General features: G+C 40.5%; 1 protein-coding gene across 1 annotated transcript in view; it reads right to left on the reverse strand.

Annotated features, from left to right (window-relative positions):
• LAMA2 (laminin subunit alpha 2) overlaps positions 1 to 9,350 on the reverse strand; it is a 335,803-nt gene extending 326,453 nt beyond the window's left edge. Inside the window, exon 1 of the mRNA XM_059468183.1 lies at positions 9,172 to 9,350. Within this exon, the coding sequence (XP_059324166.1) occupies positions 9,172 to 9,265 (94 nt within the window). The 5' untranslated portion in view covers positions 9,266 to 9,350. The remainder of the gene's footprint in view (positions 1 to 9,171) is intronic.
• Positions 9,351 to 15,598: the final 6,248 nt, after the last annotated feature.

Raw genomic sequence — 15,598 nt, forward strand, 5'->3', positions numbered from 1 at the left:
ATCAGCTTTTCTATCCTCTTGTATCTGCTGTTTAATCAAAACCCCAAGGATATTATCTATGTTTTCTATAATGCTAAACACAATCAGAAATTACTGGGTACCTTTCATTAGTTTGCTCATCAACACAATTTTTCTCATCAACTATTTTATACATGTTATCCAGCATCCTACAACCTCTGCCTGTATGGCACTTTTACCTTAGTCCCAATGAGCCTGAAATATAAAGACAAGGTTTCATGTCAGTAAAGGTTAATTCCTGAAGCAAAAAGCTTCATTTCTTAGCAGTAATCTCATTGAATATCTAATTATTTTTTATTTTTCTTCTTACAGACAGGCATAAATAGTCTTGCCTCACAAATTTTTACCCTCAAAAAGTACATTGTGTTCCTCAATGTTTTCTAAAACGAGCACCAACAAGCTATATATGTTTCTGTAATCTCACATGTATCTGTAAGCTATGCGTTCAAATGAAAGTCACAAATTACTAAAATAAAGCCCAGATTTCATAGATAATGAAAAACAGAAACACTTTGCAAAAACTATAAACACAGTTTTGCACTCTGTCCAAAGTAAAATACTAAACCAAGTACTGATCTGTCTCTTACTAGTGGCACAAATGCAATATTATTATTTTGAGTGACATTATGGGGCTTCATTGAGGTGCAGGCCAAAAGCATACCGGCAGAACAAGGAGCCACACAAAAATAAGAGAAGTTTTAAATAGATCTTTTGGTACAAATATATACTGCAAGTGGAAGCAAAGTACTGTACAGAGAGCCTTCAGACGTGTGAGTGTCATGAAGAACCCAGACATTAGAATGAGGTGCATACATTCATTCCTTTAGATATTATTCTCTAAGAAATACAGCCAAATTTGAAAGCATGAGTGTACTAACCCTGACCAAAGGAAAATGCTTATCCTCAATGAACAGACAAATGACTCAGTCTAACAGCTTGAGTTTCACTTTATTCTTGTGAGACAGTGTCTCATTTCACCAAGAACTGACTCAACCTCTTGATGCACATGATGATGATTATGGTTATTGTTTCTTTCCCCATCACTTTCATATGCCACTGAAGTTCTTTCACTAATTAAACTATGAGCTTCAAAGTCACTTTTAAATAACTCCTACCAATATGGCAGGCAGATTCAGTACTTTTTCTCCTCCAGTTAGCAAGCTATGAAGTAGATACTATTTAAGCATTTAACTATTAATTTTTCTGGCAAGTTACCATCTTACTCTCTATGTCAAAGCTCCAGTGGGGCGAAGAAGCTGAAGCTGCATGCATAATCAATGATTATAGGGCATGCATGTAAAGGCTTCCCACTTACTCTGAATTTAGAAAATATTTCTCATATTTACTACATAAGCATACCAAAAGTGACACTTACAGACCCTAATTCCACACAACACACAACCTTAATACAATGGAACTAATTTAGAAGGCTGCATCCAGCTGTAGAAAGACATTGTACTTAAGAGAATAATTCAGTGTGCATATCACAAGTATATTTTTCAATTAAATGTGTGGGTGTTTTTCCCATGTTAAAGAAAACCTTTTTGCGTGAGGACTCAATCATCTTTAAGAAGGAATTACTAATATAAAATAATCTCCAATTGTACCAAAATCAAAAATCAATGAGAAATACACTCTGGTTTATGCCATGAACTACATGCGGGAATCCCTATATTCACAACTGGGGTGTTGCCACTAAAACAGTGATACACAGGGATGAAATAGTATCAAGAATAGCTTTTTTTCTGGTAAAATTAACTAATTCAGCAGTGTTAATGATGGCTTAAAGTTAAACCTAAAAAATGTACTTGTGGTGGTCTGCAATCTTTTTGATGACATGACAAAAATTTATGCATAATTCACACAGTCAAATTAGATGTGCAAGTGCACGACATCCCAATCACCAGCTCTGGGATTTGCACAAACATACTTGTTCCATTCCTGGTGGTTCCACGTACCAGATTCAAAAGTCCTGGCTTTTTTTGCCATGTCACTTTGTCCTCTTTGAAAGGCATGGATTTCTTCTTGTTCTGTAGAGCTTTGTGGCTTTCAGAGGAATCCAAACTACTCACATTATCACCATTGCAGAAGTGCTCAGAAAATGCACAAAGTAGTTATCACTGCCACACAGTATTTTATCATACATATTTAAAAACACAGTGATATGTAAAAATTATGCTATTTGTTCCTTCTCCCAGTCTAAAAGTTATTCAGCAGAAAATGTATAGCAGTAGTTCTGCATTCCCTGTGCAGGATAAATGCCAGGAAAGTTAATACATAATACAGTCCTTTACAGTAGCGATTACCCAGACGCTTCTGTGGAACAGGATTACAGGCTGTTGACCAGTTAGTATAAAGACAGTAATAAACTGCCACATTCAGCATCTCCCATCAAAAGCTAAAGATAGCCTGAGTGAAAGTGGCATCAAAAACTCTCAGGGTTCATCTAAGAAGCAGGTGTGTACGTAGAAAACCAAATTAAATCCTAAATAAACTCTTACTATCACCGGAAGTGTGCAGAGAAACAGGGGTTCTGATTTCTTTTTCTTGCACCTCCAAACTCCTGATTGCCAATCCCCAGCATTGCCTCATTTTCCTGTAGCAGTGGGAAATACATTACAGTATGTTTAGAGGCATTCTTCTAATTCTTTCTAATTGACCTTGAAGAACACGCCCACTTACTGGGGTAGGTGAAAAATGAGAAGATATAGTAATTTGCCACTAAAAGCAATTGCTATAGCTATAAAAATAAATTTTATATAATATTTTGTTCACTTTTAGATAATTTCCTTTTTATTACATCTTAAGTCCATGAATCATGACAGCAGTACATACACGTCAGTTGGGACAGAACAAGGCATTGTAATGGTATTTGGATAATCCACTCTGCAGGAATGTTCATTATTCTTCCTGAGCTTTCACAAGAGTTCCCTGGCATAATGCTGCTACAGCTGCTTTACAGTCTAATGTTATTACAAGGTCTGACTCAAAGACAATGTCTGCTAGAGGAATCTGGCAGGGTGCAAGAGTCCTATGAAAATCCTTGTGATGCTAAGGTGCAACTAATGGAGACTGAACTGCTGAAAAAAAAAGTGAGGAGTAACAATTACTTGTTTTGAGTGTTGCAAGAACCCTGAGTGATCTTTGTTATTTGTTGGTACAAAAATCACACAAACCCAAGTTACTTTTTCTGGAAATCTTATAATTTTTCTAATAAAAATAAACCATAAAAAAAGTCTAATCTCAACCTTACCCACAGTACAGAAGTGGTGCAAAATACAATTTTCTTCAGAACCTCTCTTATCTACATGTTTTGGATTGAAGAAAACATGAAAACTGCAGAAAAACAGAAACTAGGAATTGGCTATCAACTACAGTAGCTGGTAAAAGGGAATAAATAACATGTATTCATCAGCAAGAGCCAGCTCATGAAAGAGCTTTATTGGCAAACACAAGGAATTCCCTTTCCTATTTCAAACACATGGATGGAATCAATATAAAGTTTAACAAACATAACATTTTGGTCTGTATTTTACATTTGCAAGCAAGATTTGGTCTGTATGATTGCTAGTGTGGCCTGGGTTGCTGCTAGTGTGTGACATATGAGTCACACATTCTAGACAGAACTCCTGGTTAGGACAAAAATATCCAGTAATTAAGGAATTATTATCTATGAAAAAAATTTGGTAAATAAAGGAGATATTAGGTATGCACTCTTGTTCACATTTGCATGTATTTGTGTCCACGAGGCATCACCACCATTCCTGACCTGTAAATATGAGGAGTCTGAACTTTGGGGGTGGGAGGAAGAAAATAAAGGAAAGGAAAAGGAAAAAAAGAAAAACCGAAAAAAAAAAGAAAAAGAAAAGGGAAAGGGGAAGGAAGAAGGAAAAGGGAAAGAGAAAGAAAAAGGAAAAGGAAAAGGAAAAGGAAAAGGAAAAGGAAAAGGAAAAGGAAAAGGAAAAGGAAAAGGAAAAGGAAAAGGAAAAGGAAAAGGAAAAGGAAAAGGAAAAGGAAAAGGAAAAGGAAAAGGAAAAGGAAAAGGAAAAGGAAAAGGAAAAGGAAAATCCACCCTGCAAAAGGAATTCATGCTGCCTCTTATTCCAAAGTACTATAATCTCAAAAAACTGTCAGTCCAAGTAGCTGGATAAGAAATCAGAACATGTGTGGGTGGATTCCTTCCTCCATCCTGAATTAATTAAAAATGATTGTTTGCTGTATTATTTTAAAGTGGATTTTTAGGACAGGTTAAAGAACCACTGTTCTGACTTTAGCATTTCAAGCCTAATAAGAATGACTTATGTAAAAAACTTGGGAGGAAAAATTAATACTAAGAAGGTTAAATATAAAGTGTGTCTTACCATCTTATGTTCTTATTTGTTGCTTGGAGAAATTCACACATTCTTGAACAAGACCTACCTCATTCGTGGTTATTTCTAGTTAAAGCATGTACACAAAAAACTCATGTCTCCAGTCAGTCTGGGCAATTCTATTTCTAACACCTTAGGCTGGCCCTTTACTACTTCTCACATTCTAAACCTTAAACACATATTAATTCCCTCTGCTTTCACTTTCTCAGCCAGTTATTAAACTATAAGAAAGTGATATGGACAACAGCTTTGAAGTAAAAAGGTAAAAGCAATTACAACATATATTTGAGAGCAGCATTTTGGAGCTAGTTAATGTCTGAATAACTGATCAGACAGCAGTGAATACTGCTAAAAGAGTTGCTAGAACTGATTGTGATCTTGTACACATACATTTAAATAAATAAAAAATAAAAAGGAAAAGAAATCATAATTTCCAGATCACAAAAAAAAAAATCTGCCAAAACATTAAACAGCATACAGACTGTGAAAAGGGAACATACAGAATGTACTATGCTGCAGTACACCTTCAGTGAAAAAGGCTTGTTACCTGTTATAAAATCCTGAAGCTAGACTAAGTAAGTCCTTTAAAACAAAAAACTTACACAGAATTTTATGCATTCTATTATGCCAGCCCTCCACAACGGATGCACTCTCCTTCATATTTTTGTAGCCAGAGTTCTACATATGTTGACTTACAAGGGCTGCATGGGTTAGATAATGGCTAAATTCTACTCTTCTTCTTGCAGAAGATAAAGTACTTTGGGGACTCTTTCTCTTAAACAGCCATTGATTTTCAGTGATCATATCTTAAAGACTTGCATTGTTTTTGTATTTGCTGATACTGGGTAAGAGTTTCAAAATTTATTTAGGTGAGAACAAGCTGATAAAGAATCATTTAAACCTTTTCTCAGAATGCAAATTTATCAACTAAATCTCTTACAAGCTCAGTTCTCCAAATACAGCCAGCACAATGCTTTGGATGTTTAAAGGCCATCAGCCATGATGGAAATGCTCTCCATTACAAGATTAGAGCTGGGTGGCGTTGGTGAGTTTTGAAATTGACCTTACTGTAAAGAAATCCCTATAAAGAAAGAGGAAACTTGACTTTGCTTTTACAGATTACATAAGCAAAGCATCTGGGGTATTTTTTTGTCTCAGGAAAGAGAGAACCTAAGTCTACACACTTTCTTCATTCTTAGGATCTGAAACACTAAATTTATGTCCTATTAGCCTTGTCTCTTGACTTTTCAGAGCATAGGGTCCAATATACACAGAGGGAAGGAATCTTTTAAGTCCTAGTTACAATGACATAACACAGAGAACACAGTTTTGAACTAAACTCTCCAGAAACTTGGTTTAAAATGTACACCTACAGAGAGATTTAAAAATATTGACCTGCCTGACACCATCCACTGCCTAACAGAAGGGCACTAGTCACATCCTGCTGATGTTCACCCCTCATTTCTCTTTCGAGGGAGAAATCTCACTCTGACTTTATAAGCATCCTATATACATCACCACTTGGAGTCAACTTACACTTCCTTCCACACATGCTAAAAGCACCTGTACTCCATGAATTATCTCCACTGATGTCAGCAGCTGACATTACAGATCAAGTTACTGTGCAGCGTATGTTCCTTAGCCCTGTCCCTTCTATTCACACCTTTCACAGACACATAGCTTCCGCTCCCTCTCATAACAGATATTGAGATCCTTTTACAAAATGCATGAATTCAAGACCAAAAGAAATTTTACATTACCTACTAAATTACTACTATTTTGGTTCTCTCCCATTCCACACTGAATAGGATGAACTAAGGTTCAAGATCCAAAGGAACATTGCACAGCACTTTGGTCAGTTTACCTTAACTGCAAGTTATGCACATCTTTAAGAACCACTGTTGAAGAATGCACATGCCTTTCTGGTTCTGATTCTTCCATTTTCTGAGAAATTGCACTGGTTTCAGCTTGGGTAGAGTTTATTTTCTTCACAGTGGCTCACATGGGTCTGTGTTTTAGATTTGTGTTGAACTCAGTGATGATAATACAGAATTGTTTTTGTTATTGCTTAGCAGGCCCTACACAGAGCCAAGGCTTTTTCTGCTTTTTGTACTGCCACACTCGTGAGGAGGCCAGAGGTGCAGAGGAAACTGGGAGGAGACACAGCTGGCACAGATGACCCCAAATGACCAAAACAATTTTCCATACCATATGGCATCATGCTCAGTATATAAAGTGAGAGGAAGAAGCATGAGATGTTTGGAATGATGGTGTTTGTCTTCCCAAGTAACTGTTATGTGTGACGAGACCCTGCTCTCTTGGGGATGGCTGAACACCTGCCTGCCCATGGGAAACAGGGAATTAAATCCTTGGTTTGTTTTGTTTGCCTGCAGAGTTTTTATTTTACCTACTAAACTGCCTTTATGTCAATACATGACTTTTCCAGCTTTTACTGATCTGATTTTCTCCCCAGTCCTGCTGGGACTGGAAGAAGTTGAAGGAGTGAGTAAGAGGCTGTGTGGTATTTGGTCATTGGCTGGGGTTAAACCATGACAGAAATTCTGCATGACTATTTAGTGTTCAAAAAACAAAAGAACAGATAATGTGCATAGCTAAAAAAAAAAAAAAAAGCCCCAACAACAACAAAAACCAGCTTGAAATTAATTCCAGGTTTCTGACCACAGTAAGTCTTCTAACAATTTAAAAAGAAAAAAAAAATTAACCAAGTACAGAAACAAAAAAGAAATACAGACTGTTCCCATCTTTGAGGTGCAAAATGTTCTTGAACTGTTCTGTTCTATAAAACAACATGGGAATTCATTGTGATGTCTCAAGTACTGTTTTTCAAAGCGTTGCAGTTCTGTTACATAATTTGGTCCACAGACATCCAACTGGTGCTAACAATTAGTAAGCATCCAACATTATGGTTATTAGCAAATAACATTTAAGTCAAAAAACAAAAGTTGTAAGTCTAAAGATACAAAGCGCGGGTGCAGTAACATTCTTGTACATGTTAAAAATCCCTCTGGACTTCAGTGAAGTCAGACTTTCCTAACTTTTTGCATTACAGAGGAGTTCATTGCTATTTGTCTGTAGTGGGCAACACAGTGACATCTACATAGTGCTAGCACCTCCTAGCAGCTGCAACAGATCTTAAAAAGAAATTTAGAAGACAGTAAATGGCATAAAAATTTGGCAGGCCAGGACTTGAATTCAACTGTTAAGATTAGAAGGTCCCACCACCACATTAACATTTAATTAAAAGTCCTAGGATTCTTCATTAAATTATCAGAACTCGCTTATAAGTGATACAGCAGATGAACACCAAACACACCCACTTCCAATTTAAAAGGGAAATTATTAACATATCCCTTCACTGTTGAAGTTAAAGGAAACCCTGATACTGCATAAACAAAAGGACATTCTCTAAAAGTGTCTCTTTGTGTATGTGTGTGTCTGTGAGAGAGAGAATACTAAAAGAAATGCCACATCAGTATTAGCCAAAAAGAATTAATTAGGAAAAAAAAAATAAAAGAAGAAATAAGCAAGAAGAAAATGCATTTTGTACTGTATTTTAAATGCTCTACTTTTAAAATCCCAATCTTCAATGTTTACCAATAAGCCATCATCTAAACACAGTCTAATTCTGGATGAGTTTTTATCCACACAGACATTTGATCAACTGCCATTTATTCTCACACAGTAAAATTCATATTAAGGAGTCAGCTGCTTGAGACATTTTTTATGAAATGTCAGTGCATCACATTTTCCAAAGTAAACCCTAAACTGTAAAAATTCCTAATCCATAATGTTCACCCTATTATGTGACATCAGGGTCAAAGGAAAGATAGCCGTTAATCCAGGGGCTTTTATTTATTTTATTTTGACACACCCACAGTATCTTCTAAGTGAATTCATTTCAGCAAGGCTAAAAATGTTAAGAGCAGAAACGTAAGTGCCAGAAGGAATATTGTGGGCTGAAGAATGGTTTTAAGGATTTCCTATGAGAGCTGAGAAACTGACTAAAGTTTATTTCTCCCATACCTGTACAACACCTCTTTTGATCTTTCCACAGAACACTAACTGAAAAAGCAAACAAAAAACCCACCCTTATAGTGTCAACACACCTAAACACTGCATAATGCATGATAGTGGTATGTCTAAGACATTTACTACCCATGCAGAATAAAATTGATTCCGTTCCCATTCCCGTCGTGGTTAGTTTTGAACAGAAAAGCGCTGTGACGGGCTAAGTGCATCAAATTGCCACCTGAACTAAAAGCAGTTCAGACAGCCCACACGCGTTTCACCACAGCCTATCAAGCTTCCCCTGGCACAGAGATGCCAGCAGAGACGGGGACAACCCGGCGGGAGGAGGGATGCCAGCAGATCAGCCCGTAACCTCGTTGTCGCCTGGGGGGACCAGGTCACGTCCTCCAGCGGTCCCTCACCTCCATGATTTCCCCCTGCGCTCCCAGCCACCGCGCTGCGCATCTGCGCTGCTCCGAGCCGGCTGTGTGAGGGAGCGGGGATTGCGGCGGGAGGCGGGATGTGCCGGCCTCGCAGCGCAGCCCCGCAGCAGCCCCTCCTCGGCCCGGCCACCGCGGGACCAGCGGTGCTGCCGCCCGCCGGGCTGGGGCTCACTTGTCACGCTCGGTCCCTGTCCCCTCGTCCCTCCCGTGCCCACAAGGACTCCCGAGCTGGCGGCCAGGTCGCCTCCCTGTCCGCGTACGCCGCGGTCCCGGCCGGGCGGGCGAGGCGCGGGCTCCCCGCTCCCCTGTACCTCTTTGCGGCGGCGGCGGCGGCGGCGACGGCGACTGGCCTCGGCTGCCGAGCGCCGCCAGCAGCAGGAGCAGCGGCAAACTTTCCCTAGCCATGGCTGCCGCGCAGCCCACACGTCCCGCCGCGGGACGGGCAGCCGAGTGAGCCGCAGCCGCCGGGAGAGCAGAGGAGACCCCGGTGCCCCGGGCAGGCAGCGGGAGAGCAGGACACACCCCTGCCCCCCCGCACACACTCCCTCCCCGCCCCGCCGCCGGCCCGCGGAGCAGCGAGCGGGACCAGGGGACAGAGAGCGGGACCAGGGGACAGAGAGCGGGGCCGAGGGGCAGCGAGCGGGGCCGGAGGGCAGCGACCGGGGCCGGAGGGCAGCGACCGGGGCCCGGGGGCAGCGAGCGGGGCCGGGGAACAGAGAGCGGGGCCGGGGGGCAGCGAGCGGGCCCGGGGACAGAGAACGGGCCCGGGGGCAGTGAGGGCTCGGAGCGCGGCCCGGGAGCAGCCCCCGAGCCCCGCGCGTCGGGAGCGGCGCCGGGCCGGGGGAGCAGCGCGGCTCCAGGATCCAAGAGCCAGGATCCAGGCGGGCACGAGGCGAGGAGGGCGGCACGTGCCTGCCCGACGGGCGCTCCCCGGAGCCGGGAAGCGTTCCCGCCTGGAAATGTGCTCGCCGTTTAAATTAGTCTTTGTCAGGTTATCCGACAAGGGAAAAAAATACCTGCGCTGTGACGGGGGGGAAAAAAATAGCTTGCTGAGAAGGGACTTGGGGAACGAGGTTTGCGACGGAGTCAAGCACATTTTTCCTGCCGTGTCCGGGAGCGGTGTGTCAGTGCCAGCCAGGTGTGACAGGGAAAAAATCTATATTACTGCATAAAGGAAAAATTAACCTTGCACTAAAATAAAGTGTGGATTAAAAACTATCGCAGAGTTCTCCTGGAAAAAAATTGCTTTAAAAAAGTCCATAAAAACTAGGTTTCGCTATGGAACGGAGAGGCTCCCAACCTGTGTGCAAGCACACAGAGAAAGGATGTCATGGGCTGTTAGAAAGAGTGAGCTGGGCTCAATTCACAGTATACCTGTAGCATAAAACCAAGATTGTGCTGGCAGCCCAGTTGTGATTTGAATAGTCATCTTCACAAGTCTTGTACCACTGCACTTCAAATTGAGCTTCCCTTCTAATTGACCTCAAGATTAAGCAATTCTATGTATTTCCCAACATAAATACTTTGGTATCTATGTGCTCATTGCTGTAGCCAACAGTGAGGATAAGCATGCATTTGGTGCAGTGTCTGTTCCAGCTCTCAAGTCACAGCATTTTCCATTGGTAAATTTGCCTGTCATTCCAAACCCAACATTCGAGGAACACAGAATTTTCCACATAATAGACTGATGCATCCAGCCATACAGCCAATTTGTTTCTCTCCCTGTCATCCTGCTCCAAGCAGACTCATTCTTTCTCTTCTGATGCACTTAGCCTGTCACAAAGCCTCTCTTCTGAGGTTTCTCCCCAAACAGCCTGAGCTGTGCTGCTGGGAGTCCTGTTACTGGACACTCATTTCTCCCATGGCCTTTGGGAAACTGCTCCTCCAGCGCAGGACACAGGACAGCAGCAAGAATGCTCTTGTATGGCTCAGCCATTGGTCACTTGTGAGTCAATGGAAAATACTCACATCCTCTTGCCAAAAAATGGTGTATGTGTGGTCTTCTGTACTTCTTACTGAGAAACCCAGGTTCAAGGTTTACCTTGGTGATTTTCATCTTGTCAGCTATTTGCTTTGTTGTGGAAGTACAGATAATCAGGGAACTGTGAGGACAGAGAGGGAGATGGTCTTTACAACTCTATCCACAGTTTTGTCACTATCAATATTTATTTACTCAGTGTTTCCCTGCAAGCAGTAAGAGTCACTACTTTCTTCTGGCTGCTTCTCCCTTTGCAATTCCCTTCATGCAAAAATTTTGACTACAAGGAATTGTGTATATGTGCAAGAAGAATAATCTAGTGAATTATGTACAACTGATAAACTCCAACCCAAGTATATGTCAGTACCTTGGAGAATTTCGTGCCAGTTTCTTACTTAGGGATCTGATTACATTAACATAGGTTTGACACATTTATTGGTTGAATTTGATCAAGCGTAGTGGCAGCTGCTGCATAAGAGCCATACTAACATGAGTTGCATACTGCCCCAGCTGGAGAAATTCCTTCCAGGGCTCCAAAAGCTGCCGGTGCTGCAGTTGAGTTTCAGGTAATACTCCAGAAGCAGATTGTAGGAACTGGAAGTGAGACCTGAAGGCAGGAACCTCTGCTGCTTTGTGTGAAGGGCTCATCAGATCTGATTAAAATATTTCCATGACTTGTGATCTCCATGAATTTGATATCAAGAGATTCATTGTAGGGAGGGTCCCTACTTCCCCAAATGTCAGTATTACACCAATATTAAATAAACAGATTATTTACCTGAGCTTTTATTTGAATCAGTTTATCCTGCTGTTGGGCCTGTGTAGTCTTTAATGTGAGGATTTGTTGTGAGAATTCTGCCTAGTTTCAGTTTAGCAGCCCTGCTGGCATACCCAGGTACCTCATCACCTGTCAGAGCCAATACTGACTAACTGTGCACCAGAGATACAAACTTTTAATACTTTGGGGACACCAAGAGGCAAGAGACGCCAGGAAGACCTGCTGACTCATTCAATGATTTTTCACATTTGAACTACAGGAAATAATTTCATACCATAAAATGCCAAGAAGCAGCAAGAGCCGGCTGCTCCAGAAAGAGAAGCACGCTAGAAGATGAAGTGACACCTCTGAGGTAAGCAGGGCAGTGTCCTCCTGCAGTTTCTGAATGCGGAAGGAGCAGATCTGGGGGTAATAACAAGGATCAAACAAAATTACAGGTCTCCAGACAAGTTCATAGGCAGGAGACAGATCTGAGATCAAGTCTGCAAATCAGGGTTAGGATCAGTGAGGTGCAAAGTGATGCACAGGTGTACCTGCAATGTAAAACACGCTGGGACTGGGGCAAGGCTAGAACTTAAATGCAGCATCCACTCCTTCAACGCAGGGAGAAACCAACAAAGTTTCTCCGAGCGCTTCCTCCTACATCAAATTTGTCACCACTGCCTGACACAAGGTTACATGGCTATGCCAGGTCAGAAGTGGCCTTGAGCACAGGCAGACAGACCCATAGGAGTGAGGAGACAAGGCTGCAGAGCCTGTAGCAGAGCCTGTAGCTGCACCCAGGGCCATGACAACCTAGATAAGTTGTTTTTCAGCTAAAGCAGTGGCTAAAGGGGCATTAAGGATGGAACTGGTGGGCTGAGAGGAGGATGTGAGTAAAATCAGATAAGGACTCATCTGGGAACCAATATGGCTTAATATTTTCATGACTTTGCATTAAAGAGAGGGACTTTTAAATTAATTCTGCTGATAAAATAAGACTGGGGGGACCAATGCGTATTTTGTAAATTTTTTGCATTTATGTATAAAGATATACATAGATTTTTTGCATTTATGTATAAAGATATACATTGTGAGTTTATACAATTTTTATTCTCAATGATTCAAGCATAAGAAATCAGAAGATCCTAAATGCTGTAAGATCCTAGGTCATGCCAATAAGGGTTATCAGTAGCAGTTTTATATGAGAATGATGAATAAAGAATATAACCCCAAACTCCTGAGTGGAAATCAGTGAGTCACAAGGCATTTTTGAGTCACCAGAATGATGCAGCTATGAAATAAGCAAGTAAAGCCTAGGATACATAAAGCCTAGCATGAGGGAAAATATTTCCAGTGAAGATATGAAAATTAATACTGTTGCATCCCACCTAGGATATCACAGGGAATTAACATCATGCATGTTCAAGAAGAATTTATTCAGACTTAAACAGAGCAGAGGCCTCTGGGGAAGGGAGAGCTTATCTGAGACAGATTAGAAGGTTTTGATTTGTTTAACCTAGGAAAATAAGATGTGAGACATTTCTAAGTGTAACAGGGATGTTAATGGACGCAATTGTCATAAAAGGAAAAGAGCATAAGCAAGATACGGATCATTATAGGCTGGAAAATGGAAGATAGTTTCTAATCATAAGGTGTGGAAACAGCTCCTGTTAGGAGAGCAGAGGGGAAAAAATAATCAATTTAAAAGCAGACCTTGGCAGATTTATGAAAGTAATTCCATGACAAACTTGCCTGCAAAAAGCAGGAGGAATGGATTTGATAACCTGCACAACCCTGTCCTGTGTTCTTAAGTGGACTGTAATCAAAGGATAAAGAAAATAAACATTAAAAACAAGCTTTAAAGGACAAAGGGAAGACACAAATACAGCACTTAGAATGAGTTGAAGGATGTGAACCACAAGAATCAAAGAATTCACCCATTTTAGAGGCAAGGTGAGACACGGTCTGTGATTTGGACCCAAGTCAGGAGGAACCAGGATGTCCTTGTGCCAGGTTTGTGATCGCCCAAAGCAGCTGTTAGGGAAGGGGCTGGCAAAAGACAAGTTAAAAGACAGACAAGGGATAAAGAAATGAGATATGTGACTAGGAATCAATATCAAAGTAGAGACCAGAATTAAAGATCAAAGTAGACAAAGGACACATGAAGAATAGAGCGAATCTAACAGTGATAGAAAACTGTTCTTGTGAAGCCCTCTGTTGCCAGGGTCACCAAGTATTGTCAGTTTAAAAGCTGATGCAGATATCTGCAGGTCAGAAAGCAATCCTGTAAAATTAAGGAGGAAAGAAAGGAAAAATAATCAAAAGAACGGGGAGGATAGGATAGGGCTGGACCTAGGTAATAAAGAGAGGGTAACTATAATTTGGCAAGAAAGACTGTGAAGAGAGCATGACAGCAACAGCAGTCCCTGCAGTGTGAGGAAGCTAGAGTCAAGAGCAGAGTTGTTACAGTTTGATGAGCTACACATGGCATCAGGATGGAGCTCATTTTAGAATAGAGCTCATTTTGTTTCAACTTCTCCATTTTGCCTTGCTCACCACCCCAGTAATTAGTCAGATTGATTAGTATACCCAACCCACTTACTGTCATTATTTATCATTAACTCTTATAAAAGCTGAATGCTCATCTGTTAATATCTCTGTATTGGTACTTACACATAAGGAACAGAAAGGAGTCATGGTCTTGTCTGATATTGAATTCTGTGGGCCATTTGGAAGTGCTACTTGTTCTGGTCTTGACTTCTAATAAGTTCTTTTATGCCTATGCTGCTATTTTAAGTGGCATTTGTTTTAATTTTGATCCTGTGAAAATAGAGGAGCAATGTCACTGACATTATGTTAGCTTATGTTTAGCTAAAAATATGAAGCAGAAAACAAATAGAATTTCTCAGTCCAAAATTAATTTTTACCACCAAAGTCTCTATGTACTCTCCATAAATAATACACCTGATTCAAAGCCTTTTGTGGCTCTATTTTCAGAGAATCAGATGGCTGCCAAAAAAGACTTACTGATTTTAGTAGCTACTCATTAAAAATAAACTAGAACTTGCTCTGAAATGACACATAATTGTTTCAGTTTTAGAATGCATTTTAAAATACTTTGTACCATTCATTTATTTAGGAGGTCTGTTGTATGTAAGAAACTGTCAAAATTGTTAGATTAAATTAATAAGAAAAGTTAACATCTACTAATTTTGCCCTGAAGTATAACTTTGCCTCTCATGGAATGCAAATGAAAATGATTTGGCTGAATCACACTAAAACCCACAGTGTGGGTTTTATGTTTCCCTGCCAGCCATTAATGAATCATAAAAAATAAAAATTAAAAAATAATAATAAAGCAGGAGATTGAACCAATTCTGTTGCCTTCCTAAAAATGGATATTACTGCAAAACATGCAGATAGGGAGAGAAACAGATGGGCGATATCTGACAAATAAAATTTCCAGATACTGCCCCATCTGTTTCCTTCTACACAGTTCAGCTATAAGCTTTTTAGCATTATAGGGTTGCTTAGGTGATATTCCTCTTTGCAATGACATCACACCCAGAGACTAGCAAAAGCAGGTTGGTACAGTAATCTGAGAACAAGGATCAGTTCACTACATGATTACTATTTTATATCCTCAAACATACAGGCATTAGATTTCCTTCTTTCTTAGTGGAAAGATTCTATCTTCCAAAAAAATTTTGGTAAACTCTTCAGCTTGTTTTTGAAATTGTTTTGCTGTTCCTGTTGATCTCCTGTAGATTTGAAGACCATATTACTTTATCTGGTAAAATCCAAGTTTTTGGCTTCTCTGCTTAAGTTTTATTGTTTTCTTCATTTCCTGATACTTTGCTAAAAAAAGTTTGTCATTCCTGTTGGAGACTGATGCCTTAATTTATGAAAGAAAAATGTGTTATCAATGTTTCTACATTTTACAAGACCAGAAATCATCATGACCCTTAGGAGATAACCATAAAGGACTATGCAAAAGTCA

The sequence above is a fragment of the Ammospiza nelsoni genome, chromosome 3 (assembly GCF_027579445.1).
Source record: "Ammospiza nelsoni isolate bAmmNel1 chromosome 3, bAmmNel1.pri, whole genome shotgun sequence".
Classification (NCBI taxonomy): Eukaryota; Metazoa; Chordata; class Aves; order Passeriformes; family Passerellidae; genus Ammospiza; species Ammospiza nelsoni.